This window comes from Molothrus ater, chromosome 31 (genome assembly GCF_012460135.2).
Source record: "Molothrus ater isolate BHLD 08-10-18 breed brown headed cowbird chromosome 31, BPBGC_Mater_1.1, whole genome shotgun sequence".
NCBI lineage: Eukaryota > Metazoa > Chordata > Aves > Passeriformes > Icteridae > Molothrus > Molothrus ater.
Window position 1 is genome coordinate 369,243 of NC_071658.1, and position 23,037 is coordinate 392,279.

A 23,037-nucleotide genomic window follows, 5' to 3' on the forward strand; every position below is an offset into this window, starting at 1 on the left:
TGGCTATAGAAAGTTTCATAAGCCTTCTTTGTATCTATCCCAAAGAATGCATCCATTTTCCACACAGCAGATAAAAGCATTTGCTGATTCCATTGCTGATTGACACAAATCACAAAAACATTTTTCACAGTATTGCTCACCAGATTGATGATGTGGGGATCTACCTCCCTTTCCTGTAGGGCATGTAGAATGTGCTGCTGGCTTGCGGTGTCAAAAGCCTTGGCCATGTCCACAAATACAACAGCCAGGGGTTTGTGTTCTCCTTTTGCAGACTGAATTCTAGTTTGCAGGAGTTTCAGGTTTTCGGAGCATTCCACTGCCCTTATAAAGCCTCTTTGCCTTGGGTTGAGGGGGCAAGCCTTGGTCAGTTTGGCTGTTAAAATCCTGGAGAACAGTCTTAGCAAGATGGAACCGATCAGGATGGGTCTGCAGTTGTTAATGTCCTTATGTGCCCTGTTTTGGTTGATTTAGGAATCAAAACAGTCCTGCAAGCCCTCACCATGTCTGGGATTTTTCCTGATGTTAACCATAAGCTGAAGATCTCCATGGTCCAGGAGTACTCTGGATCCATCTTCTTGATGTCTCTTAGAGTAATCCTGGACTGGGAGCCGAGTTTTTGCTCATCTCCTGCACATTTTTCTCAATTTCTTTTACCATAATTAAGTCTCTGAAAGCACTAATGTTGGCTTTCCCATTAATTTGGTGTTGCTGCCGCTTGGGGCGTGGCATCCCAGGTCAAGGACGGCTCGGTGGCAGCGCCTTTGCCACATGGACCAAGCACACGCACACACCAATGTGGTGGACGGTAACTGGCGTTTATTAACGGTTAGGCAGGGTCATTTATAACAGGGGTTAATGGTCAACAACACGTGGGGCTAAGTAACGGTAAAGGGGAGGGCTTCTGTCTGCCGTAACAATGCCAGATCTTGGGGCCGGTCCCTAATCTCCCACAATTTGGAAGTTCCCAAGACTATCAAACGTTCCAGGTGTTTCCCATCAGGCTTTAAAAACTGAATAAAGTTCGATGGGTGGGATTTCACAGGACAAACACTCTTTGTCATTCAGGATAATTTTAGCAAGTTTTCCCCTATCTAGATGGAACAGGTCTTAGAAGCAAAGAAAATGACCTTTCTTAACTGTTCTTCTTTTCATCCACTTTTGAAAAGGTCTTATTGGTCCTTTTTCCTGGCTCCCCATTTTTCTCTTATCTTGGGTTGCTGTTCTTATCTGGCTGATTAATTCAAGGCATCAAAAGCATTCCTGTGCTGATTGATTGTTGATTGCATCTCCTTATCATCTATTAAGTGCTTGAATATCCACAGGAAGGTGTGAATTGTCCCAGCTGATAGCCATTCACTGAGGGTTCTGAGATAATGGGCCTGCAGCTCCCCCTCCCTCTGTCACTTGCTGTTTCCCAGCTGTTGTTATCTTTATCAGGGTGGTGACTCATCTTGGGATCTGTTTTCCTTCCAGCAGCTGCTCTCCCAGGCATCTGACTCCTCCCAAGATCTTTGTCCAAGTCCATTCTCAGGCCCCCAGCTGCTCTCCTGGTTTCATGACTCATGCCAGGTTCCTTATCTACATCCTCAGCTGGTTTCCTGGGCAGCAATCTCCTTTTGTCCCTGATTTGTTCAGCTGTTTTGCTTGTGATGTGTGTCCTGCAATGAGTTTATTGATGCTTTTGTTGCCCTCAAACTGAGCCTCCAATCTTACCAGTAGTTCTTCCTCTTTAGTCCAGCATTTTTGGTGGGCTCCTGGGTTGGAAGTCTCTTTTGGGTGGAAAACAGCAACCCTTTCCTGATTTCTAACCAATGAATGTGCCAATCTTTTGTGTTTTCCCAGAGCAATTTTCATCTTGAAGTCTCTGCTGCATTCCTCATATATCCACTCCCTGCCTGGAGCCATTTCTGCTGCTCCCCTGCATTTACCAAAGTGACAAACAATACCATGAGAATTACTCTTCTCTTTTCCACATTGAGCACACAGAAAACAAACCCTCCTTATCCCGTGGGCTACCCTCAGGTGTTCAATCAAGCCCAACACACAGTTCACCTGGGTACTGCAGCAAGGACAAGGTGGATTTGTTATCAGGAGCAGTCACAGTAAGGATGTCTTGCAGTGTCTGTTCCCCGTGGTTCTCTGTCTGAGCTGGGCATGTCGCCGGCTTGGTGTCGTTCTCTGGTTCAGCAGGTGATGTTTCTGGTGTGCCCTCAGTCTCACAATTGCTGTTTCTCTACCTGTTGTCAAGGACAAACGATTCACAGTTCCTCGGAAGGCAGATCTTCAGTTCCACACTTGGCCGTGGTGCAAACTGTTCATAGACCTCAGGCAGCCTGCTCAAACCCTCCCAGCTTGCGGGAAAATGAACACATTCAAAGTTATTCATAAACAAGTCCAATCTAGAAAACTCTAAGTTCACCAGAGAGGCCAATTCACATACTGGGGGGGTGAGATGGTAAATTTTTCAACACTAGGTCTACCCAGTTTTTAGACAACAGGTCTAGCTGGTGTTTAGAAAATAAAAACCCCAGGTTTACCTTGCAAAATTGAGAGAAGGTGTCCAGTTGTAGACCCTGGGACACCAGGTCACCTAGTTATGTTTAGAGGTTTTGTTTTAAAATGGTTTCCCATTTTATGGATCCGGATAGTAAATTTGCCACAAGTTTAGGAGAGGTAGAATAAGAAGGACAGAGCAAGGCCATAGCAATCTTTTGCCCACTTTAAAATCCTGGAGTCAGGTCTTGGGCAAAGAGCCACCCAGCTCTTACTGTTTGTTTCAGGAGGATGACATTTCAACAGGAGGACATTGAACTGGCCATCCCCACCACCTCTGTGCTGGGGCAGAGATCGACTGGGTTACATTACACAGGGTTTCCAGCAGGACCATGAGGAGGTGCAATCACTGCAGCAATGCCCAGTTTGTAACTATACTCTCAAAAACTGCCTTAAGAGAATCACAGTCGCTCCCGCCTTTTGCCTGCACTCACTGAATTTCTTCACTTTGACATTCAGAGCACTGGGCAGCAATCCCATCGCATCATCACCCACCTCAGGCCTTTGGGATGCTTTGTTTTTTTAGACAGTCAGATTTTTGCACCTGGTTTGCACCAGTTCTAAGCTGGCTGCTGGGTGCTGGCCAAGGTGGGGCACTGGCCCAGGGACCCCCGCCGGGGACCCTCCCCTGCATGAACTGCTCAGCCGACGCCTTTTCCCAGCAGTTGACAGCAGGGCATGGAGCGACAGATACGGCTTGATCGTAGCCAGGTGTTCCACAGCAGCTGGGAGTCTCACAGCAGCCAGGTACAGCTTGACAACAGGCACGGGCAGCTCCATAGCAGCCAGGAATGGCTCCGCAGCCAGGCACCCCCTTACAGTGCCAGGGCGCTCTCCCGCCAGGGCCGGGCACTGTCTCGCCGTGGCTGGGCACAGCTGTAGGGGCGCTTTCAGTCACAGCAAAGCACAGAGAGGTGGTTCCAGCGCAGGCAGAGATGGCTACAGGGGCAGCAGCATGGCACAGAGGAGCTGGAATCTCGCAGGGGCCGGGCACCGCTTCTGAGATCTCAGCTGGTGTGGCAGGGCCTGGTGGAGGGGCAGCAAACCCCGCTCCATGGCCAGGCACTGTCCTGCAGCAGCAAGGCATCTCACAGTGGTGGTGGCTGGGTGCCTTGCAGTGGCTGCAGTGGCAAAGCGCCTCCCTGCTGCTACCAAGTGCTGCTTCTGGGGTTCCAGCTGCGGCAGCAGGGCACAGCAGAGTGGCAGAGTGCCTGTTCAATGTGGCTCTGCAGCATGACGTCTCTCCACCATCTGGATCAGCAGCAGCGCGCTCCATTGACAACCGCGCTGGGCTTGGGCGGTTGCGGCAGTTTCTGCCAGCAGGGCAGAACAAGGGGCAGCAGAGGGCACAGCAGCACAGCAGCCAGTCCTTTCAGGTGTCTTGGCAGCCATGGCAGGGCACTGAGGGGCTGCAGGGTGCTCATTTAACACAGCCAGGCTGCTCGGGGCGCCTCCACCACTGACCCCAGGGACGGCACACTCAGCTGGCAGCGCCCTCCCGCCTGGGACAGCAGCACGGTCCCGGGTGACCAGGGGACATCCTGCTGGGCAAACACCTCCACCGGGGGTGGCAGCACAGTCCCGGGGGCAGCAGGGCACTCCCTGGGCAGGTCACCCTCACCTGGGGAGGCTCCACGGCTCTGCCTGGTGGCCTCCTGGTGGGCTGTGCCTTCTGCACTCATTCTCTTCCCTCGCTCACCCAGCACAGCCTCTGCTCTCCCTGCTGCCTCCCCCAGTGCCCTGCTTTCACCATTAGCCTTAGTGGAGAGCCAGTGAATGCCCAATCCTTGGAAACCTTCCTGCTTGGATGGGCTCTGAGCAACATGATGGAGTGAAAGATGCCTCTGCTCCCACCCCACAGCAGGCCCTGTGGTGTCAGCTACAGGAGTAGTTGGGGTCTCCTGTAGGATGCAATTCCCCCAGAGAGCAGAGAGAACACAAAGCACCACAGCTGGCAGGAACATCCTCCCATGGAGATGCGAATATTCTGGATCAACAGGCTCAGGCTGCCCAGCTTTGCCTCTTTGTAGATGGACACAAGTGTCAGAAGTGACTGAGAACCAGGAGGCCCCACAGTGTCTCTGAGTCCCCTTGGTTCCCTGAGATCACACAGTGTCCCAGGGTCCCTTTGGTTCCATGAGGCCCCACAATGTCACAAGGATCCCTGGACAACACAAGGCCCTGAGATATCTCAATGGATCCTTGGTTCCAACTGTCCTCACTGAGTCACAAGGGCCTCTGGATTCCATGAGACCCCACAGGGTCACAGTGTCCCTTTGGTTCCACAAGCCACAGGGTCACAACGGCTCCTGAGCATCTTCAGGCACCTGAGTCTCAGAGCATCCTCTCAGTTCCATGAACTCCACAGTGTCACAATGTCCCCTTGGTTCCATTTAGTCCTGTAGAGTCACAAGGATTCCTGGGAACCATGAGGCCCTGAGGTATCACAGTGGATGGTTCCATGAAGCCCAGAGTTTCACAGTCTCCTCTTGGTTCCATGGATTCTACAAGACCCTGGAGAGTCACAGGGCTCCTATAGTCCCATGAGTCTCCAGAGTGTGAACAATGTCCCCAGGAGGCACTGAAGTGTCACAGAGGAGCAGCACTGGAGTGGGCACAGCACCAGGGCAGGTTTGGCAGTGTTCCCATGTCTGTGACACAACAGCAGTGGCAACACCAATGTTCCCCTCTCTATGATACCACAGCACTTCAAGATCGAGCATTCCCCTGTCTGTGACACCACAGGGGTGGCAGCCACAGTGTCCCTACTCTGTGACACCACAGCTGTGGCAAGACCATGTCCCCCTCTCTGTGACACCACAGCAGTGACAATTCAAACGTTCCCCTGTCTGTCACACAACAAGGGTGGCAATTCCAATGTTCCCCTCCCTGTGACAGAACAGGTGGCAGTCCTAAAATTCCCCTCTCTGTGACATCACAGTGATGGCTGCCCCAGTGTCCCCCTCTCTGTGACACCACATCGGAGGCAATCTTGACCTTCCACTCTCTGTGACACCACAGCTGTGGCAGCCCTAAATCCCTTCTCTGTGACACCACAGTGGTGAAAGCCACAATGTTGCCCTCTCTATGACACCAGAGTGGTTGCAGCCCCACTGTTCCTGTCTCTGTGACAACACAGCTGTGCCAGTCCTCGTCCCCCTCTCTGTAACACCACAGAGGTGGCACCCCCAGTGTTCCCCTCTCTGTGACACGACAGAGGTGGCACCCCCAGAATTCTCCTCTCTATGACAGCACCACAGTGGCAGCCCCAACATTCCCCTCTCTGTGACACCACAGGGGTGGCAGCCCCAAATGCTCCCCTGTCTGTGACACCCCAGCAGTGACTCCCCACACATTCCCCTGTCTGTCACACCACTGCATTGGCAGTCCCAACATTGACTTCTTTATGACACCACAGCGGGGGCAGCCCCAAGATTAGCCTCTCCATGACAAACCAGGGGTAGCAGCCCCAAGGTTACCCTGTCTTTGAGCTCACAAGGATGGCAGCCCCAATGTACTCCTCTCTATGACATCACTGGGGGCAGTGGAAGCCCCAGTGTTCTCCTCTCTATGACAACAAAGCACTGGCAGCCACAGTGTTCCCTTCTATGACACTACAGCAGCAGCCACCCCAACATTTCCCTCACTGTGACACCACAGCCGTGGCAGCCCCAGAGCTCCCCTCTCTGTGACACCACAGCTGTGGCAGTCCCGTTGTCCCGGTCTCTGTGACACCACAGTGGTTGTTGCCCGAACGTTCCCCTCTCTGTGACACTGCAGCTGTGGCAGCAGCACTATAACAGAAGCAGCAGCCGTGGAACACAGCGGGGGAGCAGGGGAGGAGCAGAGAAGGAGCAGTGGAACAGGGGGAGATGAGCAGTGTGGAGCAGCAGTGGAGCAGTGGTGCAGGAGCAGAGGAACCTTGCTGAAACAGCATAGCACAGCTTTGGAGCAGCAGTGGAGTGAGCATGGAAAAGGCGGAACAGTGGTGGCACAGGAGCTACAGCCATGGAACAGTGGTGGCACAGGAACTACGGCCATGGAACAGTGGTGGCACAGGAACTCCGGCCATGGAACAGTGCTGGCACAGGAACTCCAGGCATGGAACAGTGGTGGCACAGGAGCTACGGCCATGGAACAGTGGTGGCACAGGAGCTACGGCCATGGAACAGTGGTGGCACAGGAGCTACAGCCATGGAACAGTGGTGGCACAGGAACTCCAGCCATGGAACAGTAGTGGCACAGGAGCTACAGCCATGGAACAGTAGTGGCACAGGAGCTACAGCCATGGAACAGTGGTGGCACAGGAGCTACAGCCATGGAACAGTGGTGGCGCAGCCCCACAGCTGTGGAGCGGCGCCTGAGATGCCGAAGCTGTGGGACACAGAGCAGCTCCCAGCGCTGTGTCCTGCAGGAGCCGGCCCTGCACACACCAGAGCGATGCCCCTCAGGCTGAGCCAGAGCTGGGGGCACAGGCAGGAATTGCTGCTGGGCTCTGGAAGGTGTGGATTGAGTGCATTTAATGGTGACCTGGGGGTTGATCCTACTCATTGGGGCTGCTTTTGTGCTGTCGGGACCATTCCAGTTCATCTGAAGTCATGAACTCAGGAGAAACTTGGGACAAAAGGAATCAAAGTGCCTTCTGTCCTGCTGTCTTGGTTTGGAAAGACAGGTGCCTGCTAAGGAAGGCAGGAGCCTCCCCTGAATTGGAGAATATAACCTCCCCGCACCTCCAAATTGCTATAAATTTTAAATTAAGGGGCTCTCAGGCAAAAAAAAGGGGAGCAGGAAATTACAGTTCTTTATTGGGGAAGAAAATAAAAGGAGAAAATAAACAATGCAGTAAACTAAAACAGCAATGACAGAACCAGAACACAACCTGACACCCTGTTGGTCAGGCTGTTGGTAGCAATGCAATTGGAATTGTGGCTGCAGTCCTCCTGCAGTGTCAGATGTGGGTCTGTTGCAGCACGGCTCCTGTAGAAAAGGGTGGAGTCCCTGGGTGGATCCCATCAGGATCCTCCAGTCCAACTCCTGGCCCTGCACAGGACACCCCAACAATGCCAGCCTGGGCCTGGCAGCGCTGGCCAAATGCTGCTGCAGCTCAGAGAGCCCTGGAGCTGGGACCCTTCCCTGGAGAGCCTGGGCAGGGCCCCAGCAGCCTCTGGGCAAAAACCTTTTCCTGACATCCAACCTGAGCCTGCCCCGACTCAGCTGCAGCCGTTCCCTCCACTCCTGTCCCTGGGCACCAGAGGGAAGAGGTTCCCACAGCCCCAGCCAGGGATCCGCTCCCAAGGCTTCTGCCATGGCCACCAGGGCTGGCACCAGCTGGGATGCTTGGTTTCCATGGGCTGGGCTTCAGGAATGGGATTCCCCAATTTCCTGCTCCCGCTAAAACCGCGCTGCCCTTGCTGCCCTCAAGCCTCTCATGGAAAGCACAAAAGGCAAAGATCCGGGGCTGGGATAAGAACAATTTATTGGGAACAGAAATGAGATAAGGAACAAACAGGAACAGAAACAATATTGATAACAGAAGGGATAAATAAAACTTTTAAAGGGAAAACTAAAACACAACTCACTGGGTCTTCCTGGCCATGTATTTCCCCCTGCCTGGAAAGGACACCCTTCTCCTCAGGGAGAGAGAGAGAGAGAGAGAGAGAGAGAGAGAGAGTCCCTTTCCTGCCCCTGGCAATGACCTGAGGTGGGAGTGAATGTAATGACAGGGCCATGGCCAGATCCTTATATTTTTCAATGCCACATCAGGTCATTGGGAGGGGCAGGAAAATTGACAGCTGTCTTCCCAGCATGGATTACAGGGAAAATGGATCCCCAGGGCTCTTCCCAACGTGGGACCTCCAATGGAGAAAGAAGCTGGAGTGGTGCATGAAGCTCTTCCTGCAGCTGGGGCACTCGCAGAACTTCCCTTACTGGCGACTCCATTGGTTTCTGGTCAAATTTGAGCTCATGGAGAAGCTCTTCCCATGAAGTGGGACACTTGTAGGGCCTCTCCCCAGTGTGGATGCGCCAGTGGATGATGAAGGTGGATTTTTTCCTGAATCCCTTCCTGCAATCAGGGCAGCAGAAGGGCCTCTCCTGGGTGTGACTCTGCTCATTCAGGCAGAGATTTTTGCTGGTCTGCAACCTCTTCCCACAGGTGGGGCACTCGTAGGGCCTCTCCCCGGTGTGGATGCACCAGTGGATGATGAGGTGGGAGTTGTGCTTGAAGCCCTTCCCGCACTCAGGGCAGCGGAAAGGCCTCTCCTCTGTATGAATGCGCTGGTGGCAGAGGTAATTGGAGCGTGTCTGAAACCTTTTCTGACACTCGGGACACCTGTAGGGCCTCTCCCCAGTGTGGATGCGTTGGTGGGTGATGAGGGCGGAGCTGCAGCTGAAGCCCTTCCCACACTCCCCACACTCACAGGGCCATTCCCCAGTGTGGATCATCTGGTGGCGGATCAGGGTGCTGCTCTTCCTGAAGCTCTTCCCACACACCAAGCACTTGTAGGGCTTCTCCCCATTGTGAAGCTGCACATGGACCACCAGCTCTGAGCTCTGGCTGAAGCTCTGTCCACCTTCCTGGCTCAGGGTGGGTCTTTCCTCCTCAGAGCACCCTGGGCTGGCTTTGTAGTCCCTCCTCCTGTGGAATCTCTGGGGCTTTTCCTTTACGTTGGAATTCTGCACCATGGAGCCACTTAAAATGGCCTCTTCCACGAGATTCTTCTGTGGGGATTTGTCCTCCCTGGTCTCCATCCTCAGCTTCTTCCCTGGGGGAGGAAGGACAAGGAGAGGATGGGATTTGCCTCCATGCCAGGGGGAAGGGGAAGGAGATCCCCCCAGTGCATCCCCGGCAGGCCGGGGTTGGCAGCAGGGTTGTCCTGCAGCCGGGGGCTGTGCTGGGCTGGGAGATGGAGCAGGAGAGAGGGGGAAAGGGGCTCTGACTTCCTCCTCACCTGCCTGGGGCTCCTGGGGCATCTTCCTCTTCCTCACAGCCTCCTTCTTCATCTAGTGAATGTTTCAGGATGGGAAATCCTGCTTTGGCAGGAAAACAAGGGATGAGCACACGAAATTTTATACTGGATTGAAGGCAAACTTGGGGGAGAGTCTATGCCAGAATTATAATTTAATAAAAAAATTAAGATCACGGCAATGATACAGAAACGCTGCCTTAAACTGACAGAGTCAGGATATAACCTGACACCCTGTTGCTGAGGGTGGTGGCAGCAGTCCCATTAAATTGTGGCTGCAGTCCTGTTGGAGAGATGAACGTGATTCTGTCCAAGCAGTGATGCTGTAGAAAGGTCTGGTCTTCCTCTGAAGGTCCAGTGGTGGTTCTGGAGCTCTTGTCCTCTGGGAATCCAGTAGGCAAGCTGCTCCTGCTGTTGCAAGGCTCAGCTTATATCCAGGTAGGAATGCTTGGATCCTCCCCCTGGGCGGAGCATCCCACAATGGGATGATGGAATTTTATCAGTCCTGCAGTGACACGCAATGGCCCATTCGCAGAAGATATCTCCTCTGGAGGGCGTTATCAGGGCTGAGTCATGGAAGAGATAAAGAACACTGCCCCACCTGTTTATAGCAGTTGATGAAGATGGGGATTGAAAATGTGCATTTGGTTCCATCTTACATTGCAACCTGAAACAGTGGGGTAATCCCTGCTCAGGGGGTGAACACCACCCCCCTTTCCCAAACTGGCTCAGGTGTAAAACCCCCACCCTTGGAAGGCCACACACACAGGGGACAATGTCACACTTGCCCTGCCCCAGGGAGGTCTCTGTCCCTGTCACTCCCTTGCTCTCCCCCTTTTCTCTTTCTTTCCATCTCTCTCTCTACCTCACATTTACTGTTCAATAAAATCCACTTTGGATTTGGTCTCATTAGCACCTTAACTGGGGCAGAGGCATTTCTCTAACAATTTGCGTAACCAGATTGTGACATTATTTTTGCACAGTGAGTTCAGGGCACTCTTGTCTCACCCCAGGTGCTTTGACAACAGCATGGTTCCCTCTGAGGAGGTTGTGGTTCTTTCTGGAAGAACTCTTGGAAACTTGGACACCGTCCCTCCTTCCTCCTGGGGAACTTATGGAAGAACTGATGGGGAAAATGGCTGTTGTGGGTGGCCAGTGAAAAAGAAAATATTTTGTTGTCTTTCCTTGAAAAGTTTGTTAAAATCACTGGAGAAGAGGGAGCAAATGATATCAGCGTGACTGACAAAGTTCATTTACTCAAAGGTGAGGAACACAAGTCTGCTAAAAGTCCTACAAGAAGCCCAGCTCAAGTAGCTAAATTCCCAAATAACTCCAGCCAGGGCTGTCCGGGAGGATTTTTTTGGAGAGTGTTCGGAGCCAGCAGATCCCGGACTCGAGCCCCAGATATCTCCGGGCTCCCTAAGAGGAGCTTTTTCGGGGCCAGAGGAGCCACGATCGCCCCTCGGGAGGGTCCCGGGGGGTCCACGTGGGGATGGCCCGGTACCGACGGGGCGGGACATTGGTTTTGGGGATCCCCGTGAGAGCCGGGACTGTGGAACGGGGGCCCCCCGGGGCGGGGAGAGGGGAAGGGGCAATACCGGAGCTGGGGCACCCCCGGCAGCCCGGAGATGAGGCGGGGATGGGACCCCGTGACCCTGACAGGGGCGTGTCCTGGGGTGACTTCATGATGCTCGTACCCCATCGGTCCCTTTAGCCCAGAAATGAGTTCTGCACCTTTAAGGCTGGTTCTGAGAGCCAAGGGGAGGAGGAAGAAGCTGCAGTTTGCTTTCATACACTGCAGTCACTCCTCCACATTCCGGCTCCTGGATGGACAGAGGGTGGGACAGAGCTCTCCTTTGCTTTTAGTTAGTTTTTAGCTCTCTGAGGCAGAGAAGTTGCCTGGACTGTTATTTTTCTTTTTCTTTGGAGCTGTTTGAACCTGCTCTGCACTGAACACCCAGAACACCACCGGCAGCTCCTACCTGTGGCCCACTGGACCAGGCCTGGGCCGCGGCATTTCCAGCACTGGAGGGACTGATAAGAGACTGATAAGAGACTGAGTGAGCTGAGATACAGCTCAGAGAGGGACTTTCTGTGTTTATCATCTCTTTTGGAGTCGCAAGAAGTTTTATCGTTCAATATTGTTCTTTCTTTGTGCTGGTGAATGCTTTGCCTGGTAAATAAATGTTTTTTCCAATTTTCTCCGAGGAAATATTTTCCCAAACCGGTTGGGGGAGGGGCTTCTTAAATCCGCTTTCTAGAGGAAACTCTTTTGGAGATTTTCTCACAAATTTGCCCCATACGAGGCCAGGGTGGTGGGAAGAGGGGGCACCTCCAAGTGGCTAAACTGGGGTGAGGCTGGAGAAGGGGAACACAAAACCCCCCAGCATCCCTAAGCAGAACCCTGGAGAGGGGTCCTGGGGACCCTTGAGGATCCCCAGCAGCCCTGAGATGGGGGACCACCAGAACCCCAGAGGGATGAGACTGGACATGGTACACTCCTGGTGGCTTTTTTTTATTAAGTCTTGATTTTTCGAGGTTTTTATGGACATCAGGTGACTTCTAGAGATGGACTTGGGCAAGAGAAATCCCCAAAAAAAGGCATTCACACCCTGTTTTTCCTGAAACCAGGATTTTCCCCAAACCATCCTGCAGTGACATCCCCCATGTCCTGCTCTGGGAGAGCTCAATCCCAAACCTGACCCTGATCCTGGTCTCAATCTCACTGCATGTTCAGACACACTCACAGTTCTGAATTTAATCTTATCCCAGCCCCACACTCATCTAGCCCCAGACCCAATCCCAACCCCAGCCCTAAAGCCAATCCCATGTCTAGCCCTAACCCCAATCCCAGCTCTAATCCAAATCTCAGCCCCAACTCCAAGCCCAGCCCCAATTCCAGCCCTTTCCTAAATCCTCAGCCCCAAACCAAATCCCAGATTCAGCCCTTCTGGGGCTTTGGGGGTGTCTCTGTCCCTGTGACCCCGATGATGTTTGGGTGGGGTCACAGCAGGGCTGAGAGGGACAGAGACCCCCCCCGGCCTCCCCAGGGGTGAGAAGGTGGCAGAGCCCCCCCAGCCCCGAGCAGCCTCAGCGGTGAGAGGGACACAGAGCCCCTGGTGCCCAGCCCTGCACAGGCATTGCCTGAGGCCAGAGGGATGGAGACCCCCCCGAGCATCCCCCAGGGCCAGGGGACAGAGAGCCCCTAGCATGCCCTGGGCTGAGAGGGACAGAGACTGCGCCGAGCACCCCCTGGCACAGGGGTGAGCGGGAGGGAGACCCACCAGGCATTCCCTGGGTGAGAATGATGGAGACCCCTGGGGATTGGCCTGGGGTGAGAGGGACAGGGACACCCCTGGGGAATGGCCTGGGGTGACAGGGACAGGGACACCCCCTGGGGAATAGTCTGGGGTGACAGGGACACCCCTGGGGAATGGCCTGGGGTGACAGGGACAGCGACAACCCTGGGGAATGGCCTGGGGTGACAGGGACGGGGACAAACCCTCCCAAGCCCCTCTCAAGCATCCCCCAGTCTGAGAGACCCCTTGAGCATTCCCTGGGCACTCGACAAAGTGAAGTTGTTTCTTGACAAAAATCAAACTTAACCCTACAGAAAATGCCTTGAATTTACTCTTCTCTCAAGTAACTTGTGGTGGAAACGAGAACAAATCGCAAAATTTAATAAACTGACAGTAGAAGCAATTCTGTGGCAATTCCAAAATCCATTGGTCCTGCAGAGCTCCAGCTCAGCTGCTGGCACATTCTGATAAAAGAAAAGTGGAAATTCGGCCCAATACATTGCGATACCTCTTTTATGAAAAGAGTATGAAAAGGAAGGGAAAGCTCTGTGTAGATGTCACAAAAGTGACAGGGAAAAAGAAAAAAAAATTATTCTTAGATTTGGCAAAGCCCCCAGCCTGTGAAAAAGAAAAGGGGTGACAGCCAGGGACTGAGAGGGACAGAGATCTCCCCTGGAGTGGTCCAAGTGTGACATTGTCCCCTGTGTGTGTGGCCTTCCCATGGTGGGGGTTTTAAACCTGAGCCAGTTTGGGTAAGGGGGGTGGTGTTCACCCCCTGAGCAGGGATTACCCCACTGTTTCAGGTTGCAGTGTAAGATGGAACCAAATGCATGTTTTTAATCCCCGTCTTCATCAACTGCTATAAACAGGTGGGGCAGTGTTCTTTGTCTCTTCCATGACTCAGCCCTGATAACGCCCTCCAGGGGAGATATCTTCTGTGAATGGGCCATTGAGTGTCACTGCAGGACTGATCAAATTCCATCATCCCATTGTTGGATGCTCCGCCCAGAGGGAGGATCCAAGCATTCCTACCTTGATATAAGCGCAGGCTTTCAACACCAGGAGCAGCTTGCCTATTGGATTCCCAGAGGACAAGAGCTCCAGAACCACCACTGGACCTTCAGAGGAAGACCAGACCCTTCTGCAGGATCACTGCTTGGACAGAATCACGTTCATCTCTCCAACAGGACTGCAGCCACCATTTAATGGGACTGCTGCCACCATCCTCAGCAACAGGGTGTCAGGTTATATCCTGACTCTGTCAGTTTAAGGCAGCGTTTCTGTATCATTGCCTTGATCGAAATTTTCCTTTTAAATTGTACTCCTGGTTTAGACCCTCCCCAGGTTTGCCTTCAAACCAGTACAAAATCCAGTGTGCTCATCCTTTGTTTTCTTCCCAAAATAGAATTTCCCATCTTCATCTTGGCTAGATGGAGGAGGAGGCTGTGAGGAAGAGGAAGGAGCCCTGGGACACCCAGGCAGGTGAGGAGGAAGTCAGTGCCCCTTTCCCCCTCTCTCCTGCTCCATCTCCCAGCCTAGCACGGCCCCCGGCTGCAGGACGAACCCGGTGTCAACCCCGTCCTGCCAGGGATGCACTGGGGGGATCTCCTTCCCCTTCCCTGTGGCACGGAGGCAAATCCCATAATCTCCTTGTCCTTCCTCCCCCAGGGAAGAAACTGAGGATGGAGACCAGGGAGGACAAATCCCCACAGCAGAATCTCGTGGAAGAGGCCATTTTGAGTGATTCCAGAGTGGAGGAATGCAACAGGGAGGAAAATCCCCAGAGATTGTACAGGAGGAGGGGCTACAAAGCCAGCCCAGGGTGCTCTGAGGAGGAAAGACCCACCCTGAGCCAGGAAGGTGGACAGAGCTTCAGCCAGAGCTCAGAGCTGGTGGCCCATGAGCAGCTTCATGATGGGGAGAAGCCCTACAAGTGCTTGGAGTGTGGGAAGAGCTTCAGGAAGATCTCCCACCTGATCTGCCACCAGATGATCCACACTGGGGAATGGGCCTACGTGTGTGGGGAGTGTGGGAAGGGCTTCAGCTGCAGCTCAGAACTCATCAAGCACCAACACATCCACACTGGGGAGAGGCCCTACGAGTGTCCTAAGTGTGGGAAGAGGTTTCAGACCAGCTCCAGTCTCCTCCTGCATGAGCGGATTCACACAGAGGAGAGGCCCTTCCGCTGCCCCGACTGCGGGAAGGGCTTCAAGCAAAACTCCCACCTCATCACCCACCGGCGCATCCACACTGGGGAGAGGCCCTACGAGTGTTCCCAGTGTGGGAAGAGCTTCACTGGCAGCTCTAACTTGACAAGACACCATCGGAGTCACCGGTAAGAGACGCCCTGCAAATGCCCCAAGTGCAGGAGGAGCTTTGTGCCCAGCTCCAGCTTCAACCCCCATGGGAAAACCCATGTTGGAAAGAGCCCGGGTGATCCATGTTCCCTGTGATCCATGCTGGGAAGACACCTGTCCCTTTTCCTGCCCCTGTCAATGACATGGTGTGGAATGAAGAACATGAGGGTCTGGCCATCGCCATGTGATTACATTCACTCCCACCTCAGAACATTGCCAGGGGCAGGAAAGGGACTCTCTCTCCTTGAGGAGAAGGGTGTCCTTTCCAGGGAGGGGAAAAACGAAACTGGGAAGAGCCAGTAGTTGATGTTGTAGTTTTCCCTGTAAACAGTTTTATTGATCCCTTCGGTTATCAATACTGTTTCTGTTCCATTTGTTCCTTATCTGGTTGCTGTTCCCAGTAAATTGTTCTTATCAAAGCCCGGGATCTTTGCCTTTTGTGCTTTCCATGGGAGGCGGGAGGGCAGTGAGCTGCAGCGTGGTTTTAGCAGGAGCAGGAAATTGGGGAATCCCATTCCTAAACCCCAGCCCATGGAGAACGAGCATCCCAGCTGGTCCCAGCCCTGGTGGCCATGGCAGCAGCCTTGGGAGCGGGTCCCTGGCTGGGGCTGTTGTGGAGAGCTAGGGACCTGCGTGTGGAAGATCTCGGGCTGTACGGGTAGATAAGAAGGCCCCCCTCACCCTGCAGTCTGACCGTTGCTCCGTACCCGGCCACACCCGGCCGGATGTGAGCAGAGGGAAGTGACACAGACTGCCCAAGCCATAAATACCCCTGAGACCCCTCAATAAACGCCATTTGCTGTCCACCACATTGGTGTATGTAGCATTGGGCCGTGTGACCCTACGCCTTGGGTCACCGTGCCGGACCTCCCGAACCAGGTCGCCATGCCGTAACGGCAACATCTGGTGCCAAAAGCCGGGAAAATCGCAGCGCCCGGAGTTCGGGATTTCGCCTGGACAGGGGACCGGCGGCTGCACAGCAGGCCTAGTGCAGCGGGGGGGACGCCCCCGGACCAGCGTGGACCATGGAAGCCATAGCGAAGGTCATAACTCAGATGCATGCTCAATGGGGGATTGATTGTAAGCTAAAGATTTATGTCTTGCTATACCGAGACTTATTAAGCTGGGGGCGATAGACAGCCCGGTGGATATTGTCCATCCGGAGATATGGGATACTTGTACAAAGGTTTTAGCTGAGGAAACTATGTCCTCAGGCTCAGGGAAAGCTCTAAAGTCATAGGGCAGAGTCGTGCAGGCTCTGCAGAAAGCTAGAGAAGAGCAGGAGACCTGGAAAGCTATGCAGGCTTGGCTATTAGCCACGCCGCAGTTGGGGGTGGGCACGGCAACGCAGACTGCGGAGGGCTTCGATCAGATCGGCACCGCGGAACCGCAAACGATGGATTCCCCCGAGCAGACCGCCTTACCATCAGAGGGGGGGGAACACGCACGGGCGTTTTGGCGGGGGTTAACGGAGGAAGCGCTGGAGGCGGCGAAATTGCCGGACCCCGAAGGGGTGGATAAAAGCGCACCCCCTCCGTATGCATTTGAAAATGGCGCCAAACCGTGTGTTCAGGGTGGAAAAGGAAACACGGCGGGCAGAAATGCAGTCAGCCTGCTTAACAACGCATGCGCGGGCGAGCGGGGGGTCGGGGCGGCCCCCGCAGAGGAGCGTAAGGCCAATCAGAGTGCTCAGTTCACATTAGGTCCTTATAGGGCAAGGACCTCCCCCAGTAGGAGGCTGGGGGACCCCAGGGGGAGGGAACGGGCCGACCCCCGCAAGAAGGGGCGGGGTCGGAGCCCGAGAAAAAGGCAGAGCAGCCCGGAAACGTCCGGGCAGTTGACTTCCGGCTCGGACTCGGACTCGAGCTCCGAGCTCGAGAGGGGATCGGGGAGTTCCGACTCGGATTCAGGTTTTAACAGAAGGAGAGCAGCGGCATACAAGGTCACTAGCCACAGCGCTCCTGCATGGGTGAAGGGGATATCGGAGAAAGATTGAACTCCGCTTACAGACTGGCAGAAAATAAAAATAGCGTGTGCTGAATGGACTCCGTCAGCGAAACTGGTGTTCCCGGTTCGTGTGGGGGGAGCCGGCGGGAATCAAAGGACCTATTCCCCGGTAAACCCGAAAGACGTGCAGGCAATTATTAAAGCAATTGCAGATAGGGGAATTAATTCTGCCATGGTTTCCACACTCATTGACAGCGTTTTTGGAGGGGATGACATGTTACCTTTTGATATTAAGCAGACTTGCAGAATGATTTTTGATGGGGCAGGGATGATCGTTTTTAAACAGGAATGGGAGGATAACTGTATTAAGCAGCTAGCCCTGGTAACAGGGGCAGATCATCCACTGCACGGCTCCAGCATACAGAGGCTAATGGGCACAGACCCTACAATGATCACCCCCCAGGCACAGGCTGAGGGCTTGCGGGCACATGAGGTTATGACAACAACCCGTGCTGCCCGAGAAGCCATCCGTGTTGCTTCCAAAGTAATAGCCAAACCGTCGCCTTGGTCCACAATAAAGCAGAGTGAGAGTGAAAGCTTCACTCAGTTTGTGGATCGTTTACAGGCCGCCTTGGACTCCTCAACATTACCCTCAGAGGCAAAGGGTCCTGTGCTGGCAGAGTGCCTACGCCAGCAATGCAACTCAGCCACCAAAGACATTTTAAGATCACTGCCGCAAGGGTCTAATCTAGCTGCCATGATCAGACACGTTGCAAAGGAAGAACACCTAGCTCCCATTCAAGCAGCAGTTCACACTGCAATAACGAGTGTCATGGCATGCTTTAAGTGTGGCCAAGCTGGGCACATGGCAACAAACTGCCCCCAGTCAGGGCGCCCACCAGCAGCTGCTCCACCACGCCAGGGGAGACCTAGGGGACCATGCTGGGCATGTGGAAAGAAAGGGCATTTAGCTAAGGAATGCAGATCCAGGCATCAGGGAAACGGGAGAGGGAGGGGGCAGCCGGGCCGTATCCAGCCTCTTCCCACCTCGAACATGCAGCGGTCCAGCTACAGCAACCCCCAATGGGGCACACGGCTTTCATACCCACCACCTCCACCCTCTCAGGGAATGAGCAACTTTGTCGCCCAGCCAATGGCTCAACCGAACCCATCTGCACCTCAGGAATACCAAGAACAGCTCCCTGGGGCCGAGGCCCCTGGGTGGCTTTGGCCATGAAAGCATGGGAACGGGACCCATGGGTGGCCTTCGCCGTGAAGGTGGGGAAACACCCACTGATCGTGTGGGCAGTGTGTCGTCTCCACAACAGCTCCAACGACTCGGCCATCTGCCTTCCCTTTTGGGTGGACACAGGGTCAGATGTCACCATCATCCCAGACATACATTGGCCTCGACCATGGAAGCTAGAAGTAGCCTCCACGGTGGGCGGAGTTGGAGGGCTGTCCCGAGCCCACAAGAGCACCCAACCAGTGGCAATAACCCTCTGCACCGAGAGAGGACCGGGAAGAACTATCACCCTCACTGCATATGTGATGTCGGACTGCCCACCCTTGCTAGGGAGGGATGCCTTAGCCCTGCTGGATGTTAGGGTGACAAATTTATTTTAAGGGCCACTGTCACGTACCCGCCATTGCCCATCAAGCTGACTTGGAAATCAGCCGACCCAGTGTGGGTCGAACAGTGGCCCTTGTCAACGCCTCGAATGACTGCCCTCATTGAGTTAGTTAGCCGTGAATTACACAAGAATCATATAGAACCCTCCACAAGTCCATGGAACACTCCGATCTTCGTAATACCTAAGCGATCTGGTGAAGGTTTTCGACTCCTGCACGACTTGCGAGAAGTGAACAAGAGAATCCAGCCTATGGGCCCTGTGCAAACTTCGCTGCCCATGAACTCTGTGATACCAAAAGGACAACCCTGTGCAGTGCTCGACATCAAAGACTGCTTCTTTTCTATTCCCCTGCACGAAGACGACAAGGAGCGTTTCGCCTTCTCCATCGTCTTCCCAAACAGCCAGCGGCCCAACCTACGCTTCCAATGGAGGATGCTTCCACAAGGAATGCTTAACTCCCCGACTATCTGCCAGATCACCGTGGACTGAGCGCTAGCACCAGTCCGGCAGAGCCATCCGACTGTAACCATTGTGCAGTACATGGACGACATCCTGATCGCCGCACCATCCATGAGACAAGTGGACCAGCTGGTGTCTACCATCTCCGAGACCTTAAGGACAAATGGCTTTGAGGTAGCGAGTGCAAAAATAAAAAAGGGACCGTGCGTGACCTTCCTAGGAGTGGGAATCACAAGCTCCTACATAACTCCTCCCCAGATGAAAATCCGTCGAGACATCAAGACGCTCCACGACATGCAACAGCTGGTAGGGTCCTTACAGTGGCTCCGCAACATCGTCCTGATTCCTCCCGAGGTCATGGACCCTCTGAATGACCTCTTGAAAGGGAAGAACCCATGGGAGCAAAAAACCCTGACACCGGAAGCGGTAGGCTCGCTCGACTTCATCGAACGTCAGATGTCAGAGAGCATGCTCACCAGATGGGACTCAAGTGCTCCAGTCGATCTGTATGTCCACTTTACAAAAAAGGGGGGAGTGGGAGCCTTAGCCCAAGGACCCCCCGACAAGGCCCAACCAATACTATGGGTGGTCTTGGGGAAACCGTCGCGTGCCTTTTCCCCGGGAGTAGAGTGCCTCTGCAGCCTCATCATGAAAGGCAGGAAACTTGCCCTAAGACATCTGGGCATCGAGCCTTCCAGGATAAGCTTGCCTCTCCGCAAACAGCTCTCTGCGCAGTCAACAACAATATCGGAATATCTAGCCATGGCCCTTACAGGCTTTGGAGGAGAGATTCGCTATGCGGAAAAACCCCCTTGGACTCGGCTGCTCACGGTCATCGATATCGACCTCCCACCAAAAGTACTTGACCGACCGCGGGCGGGACCAACCATCTTCACGGACGCATCATCACAGACCTCCACCGCGGTGGCAGTATGGCAGTCAGGAGAACAGTGGCAATGTGTCAAGGCAACCGACCCCACGCTTTCGGTCCAACAGCTTGAAGCAGCAGCTGTAGTGCTAGCATGCGGACTGTTCCCAGAAGAACACCTTAACATTGTGACTGATTCCATATTTGTGGCCAAGCTCTGCCTAGCCATGTCCGGACCAGGTGTGTCAGTGTCCACAGTGGCAACGATGCTGGAGGAAGCACTCTATTCACGGAAAGGCACCATATCAGTCATCCACGTCAACAGCCACGACCCGATCAAAGGATTCTACCAAATAGGCAACGACAAGGCTGATGCCACCGCAAAGGGCGTATGGACACTGAAAGAAGCTCGTCAGTTGCACAAATCCCTTCACATCGGAGCTAAAGCGCTTGCGAAAAGGTGCGGGATTTCTACCGTGGACGCAAAGCACGTTGTCGCTACGTGCCCCCACTGCCAGAAGTCGCCACTGTGGTCGAGTGGCGTCAACCCCAGAGGCCTCAAAGCCTCAGAAATATGGCAAACAGACTTTACACAATGCCAGCTGTTGAAACCCCGAGCGTGGCTCGCGGTTACCGTAGATACGTACAGCGGCATGATTGTGGCCACACAGCATCTCAAGACCGATTCCAAAGCAACCATCCAACATTGGCTAACAGCCATGGCATGGCTTGGAGTTCCAAAACAGATCAAAACAGATATCGGCCCAAACTTCATCTCAAAGGTAGTCCAAGCATTCGCCTCAAAATGGAACATCGCCTTGGTGCATGGCATCCCATACAACAGCACCGGGCAAGCCATCGTCGAAAGAGCAAACCAGACTCTGAAAACTAAGCTGGAAGTGCTAGCAAAGGCAGAAGGCTTCACCAATGCCATTCCTCCGGGTGACCAGGCGCGCATGCTGGCAACTGCGCTGCTAGCTTTAAATCAATTCCCTAGGGGGGACGAAACAAACAGTCCTGCTCAGAGACACTGGGCCACTCGGGCGCTAGAGGAAGGCCCACGGGTGGTGATCAAAAATGAACTAGCGGAGTGGGAACAGAGTTGGAGATTGGTGCTCACAGGGCGGGGATATGCGGCTGTTAAAAAGGACGGGAACATTAAATGGTGTCCACTCAAATCTATCAAACCAGACCTTCATAAGGAAACTCATGAGAATTGTGAGACTTTGTTTGCAGGACTGGATCATTGGACGTCCCCGAAACTCATATGCCCCACTACTGGGAAAGAGAGAGAGGCCAACGAGCAGCCCAACATCTCCTGAGAAGCTCGTGCTATCAAAATTAAAGCAACAACGGTGTTTCTGTGTGATTTTGCTGTTGGGGCTTGTCGCCAGAGGGCAAGCCAGTCCAGACTACTACCCTCATCAGCCCTTCAGGTGGGTCATGCAGCATCTTACTGGTGACAAGATGCTCAGAGACATCACCACGCCGAACGCCCCGTCCTTCATGCTTCGCGTCACCGACCTGTTTCCGGGACAACCAAAGGTAGACCCCTATTCTTCACACGCCACACACATGTACCTATCCTACTGGTGCCCAGCCTCAAACCCAGGAAAAAGTTATTGCAATCGCCCAGGGTGGGAATACTGTGGGCACTGGGGCTGTGAAACAATAGTTACAGACGCCAGGCCGTCAGGACCTGGGTGGGACCCACAAGAGCCCGACAGATTCCTACAGTTCACCTGGGCACCCGCAGGCTGCAAAACACCTGTCTTCCTTCAGGGAAGTTTCTATCGAAACCACCATAAAGTCCCCGAATCCTGAAAATGCACTCACTATAACATGACAGTTTTGCAGCCGAATCACCCTAGCTGGGCCATGGGCAAAGCATGGACAGTAGTCCTTCAAGGGTCAGAAAAGTGGGTGAATGTGCGAATTGCCAGACTCCCAGCTTCAGTATCCCAATCAGTCGGACCCAATCCGGTTCTAGTAGTAAGTAGACCCAGGGAAGAGATCGCAGCTAACGATAGTTCTAGCCGCGAAACACAAAGGTCGAAACTAGCCTCCCCATCCGATCTCTTAACCAAACCAACCCTCTCCAGTCCATCTTAAGTGTGTTAAATGCTACCTTCTTATCGTTAAACCAATCCAACCCGAACTTCACAGAATCATGCTGGTTATGCTATGATGCACAACCCCCTTTTTTACGAAGGTGTTGCCTTCGATCTCCCATTCATCTTCTCTAAGTCAAACAATCCACGCCAATGCAGATGGGACACCCCCCGGAGAGGTATCACCCTAAGTCAGGTTACAGGCCAGGGCAAATGCTTTGGCAATGCAACCTTGGCAAAGCAGATGGGCAACGTCTGCAAGGAATTTGTCAAACTTAAGGGAGGGAAGTTCCAGTGGGTGATCCCATCTGCATCGGGAATGTGGGTCTGTCACAGACCTGGGGTAAGCCCATGTGTACTCCTTGACAAATTCGATCATTCTACTGACTTTTGTGTCCAAGTTCTAATTGTCCCCAGAGTCCTGTATCGCCAGGAAGAAGAGGTGTACCGCTTGTTCGAGGAACCCAACCGGCTCTACAAACGGGAGGTGATAACAGGCGTCACTATCGCAATGCTCCTCGGTCTAGGAGCTACCGGCGCTGCCACAGGCATCTCGGCCCTTGCAACACAACATCAGGGACTGGCACAACTGCAGATGACAGTTGACGAGGACTTGCAAAGGATCGAGAAATCCATCTCTTCCCTGGAAAAATCCCTTTCCTCACTCTCAGAGGTTGTCCTCCAAAACAGGAGAGGACTGGACCTCTTGCTCATGCAGCAAGGAGGCCTGTGTCCTGCCTTGAAAGAGGAATGCTGCTTTTATGCAGACCACACCGGAGTCGTCAGAGACTCCATGGCCGAACTGAGAAATCGGCTAAACCTAAGGAAAGCAGATAGAGAAGCT

At 53.7% G+C, this 23,037-nt stretch overlaps 1 protein-coding gene across 1 annotated transcript in view; it reads right to left on the reverse strand.

Annotated features, from left to right (window-relative positions):
* Window positions 1–23,037, reverse strand: part of LOC118700584 (zinc finger protein 883-like) — a 73,186-nt gene that overhangs the window by 23,617 nt on the left and 26,532 nt on the right. The window contains 1 exon segment of the mRNA XM_054518019.1: window positions 8,696–9,125. Within this exon segment, the coding sequence (XP_054373994.1) occupies window positions 8,696–9,125 (430 nt within the window).